The sequence below is a fragment of the Eimeria tenella genome, genomic scaffold, assembly GCF_000499545.2.
Source record: "Eimeria tenella Houghton genomic scaffold, Eth_scaff3844, whole genome shotgun sequence".
Classification (NCBI taxonomy): Eukaryota; Apicomplexa; class Conoidasida; order Eucoccidiorida; family Eimeriidae; genus Eimeria; species Eimeria tenella.
Window position 1 is genome coordinate 1 of NW_013544765.1, and position 1,234 is coordinate 1,234.

Below are 1,234 nucleotides of genomic sequence, written 5' to 3' on the forward strand. Positions count from 1 at the left end.
CCCTAAACCCTAAACCCTAAACCCTAAACCCTAAACCCTAATCCCTAAACCCTAAACCCTCGCCCGCAGACACCCAAGCAAGGGAGGAAGCAGCTGCTCGGGTATTCAAACAGGCGCACTGCGAATTCACTCGGTCAGCTGCACCCCAAACCCTAAACCCTAAACCCTAAACCCTAAACCCTACTTACGCGAACGTTGTATTCGTGGCCTGGGTGATAAAACTCCGCCAAGCCCCAGTCGATCAGACGCAATTCCCTGCAGCAGCAGCAGCAGCAGCAGCAGATCAGCTCCGCTGTTGCGCATGCTCTAAATGATGCGTCTAGGGTTTAGGGTTTAGGGTTTAGGGTTTAAACTTACCTCTTCTCATGATCTATCATGACGTTGTGCGGCTTCACGTCGCGGTGCATTATACCCTGGCTGTGGCAGTAATCCAGAGCCTGCAACGACAAACCCTAAACCCTAAACCCTAAACCCTAAGCCCTGAACTCTAAACCCTAAACCCTCGAACCTCAACTCTAAACCCTAAACCCTAAACATTTTGGCTCATGAATCTAAAGCTGGTGTTGTGCCCCTCCCCTGGCAGATATCCATTCCGGGAACCTTGTGGCTTTGTCACAGAGTGGAAACCCTAAACCCTAAACCCTAAATCTTAAACCCTAAACCCTTGAGCGCACCCTCAGGATTTGGTAAATATAGTAGCGGATTTCGTAGTCTTGAAGAGTCGGGTAGAGAGTCTTGAAGTCGACGTTGTTTACATACTCGAAGATCTGCGCCCATAAAACCCCAAACCCTAAACCCCAAACCCTAAACCCTAAACCCAGAACTCCAAACCCTAAACCCTAAACCCCACCCCCGTTTCGCGAGTCCCCCGAACCCGTAGCCCCCGCGTGCGTTCTGCTGGCGCTTCTCGCAGTCGGCGTGCGTGCCTCCCCTGCAGGCCCGAGGGTTTAGGGTTTAGGGTTTACGAGTGCGGGAGTGCGGCTGAGAGGGTCTTTGACAACGTCGAGGAGTTTAATGATGTTGGGGCCTCCAAAAAGGTTTTGGAGGATTTTAATTTCTCTTCGGATTTTCTTTTTCTTGACGGGTTTCAAAACTTTGATGACGCAGCGCTGGCCCACCACCGCGAGGCTTTTGCGCTGCTGCTGCTGCTGCTGCTGCTGCTGCTGCTGCTGCTGCTGCTGGGGGTCTGCAGCAGCAGCAGCAGCGGGCGCGTCCGAGGCGGCGTCGGCGGCCG

General features: G+C 53.3%; 1 protein-coding gene across 1 annotated transcript; it reads right to left on the bottom strand.

Annotated features, from left to right (window-relative positions):
* Window positions 1-188: 188 nt before the first annotated feature.
* ETH_00040980 (CMGC kinase, CK2 family, putative) lies at window positions 189-1,109 on the bottom strand (the record flags this gene model as incomplete). Its single annotated transcript, XM_013379714.1, has 4 exons — window positions 189-255; window positions 358-437; window positions 675-767; window positions 966-1,109. Coding segments are annotated over 4 exons (384 nt in total), but the record flags the coding sequence as incomplete, so codon positions are not given.
* Between the last annotated feature and the right edge of the window lie 125 nt (window positions 1,110-1,234).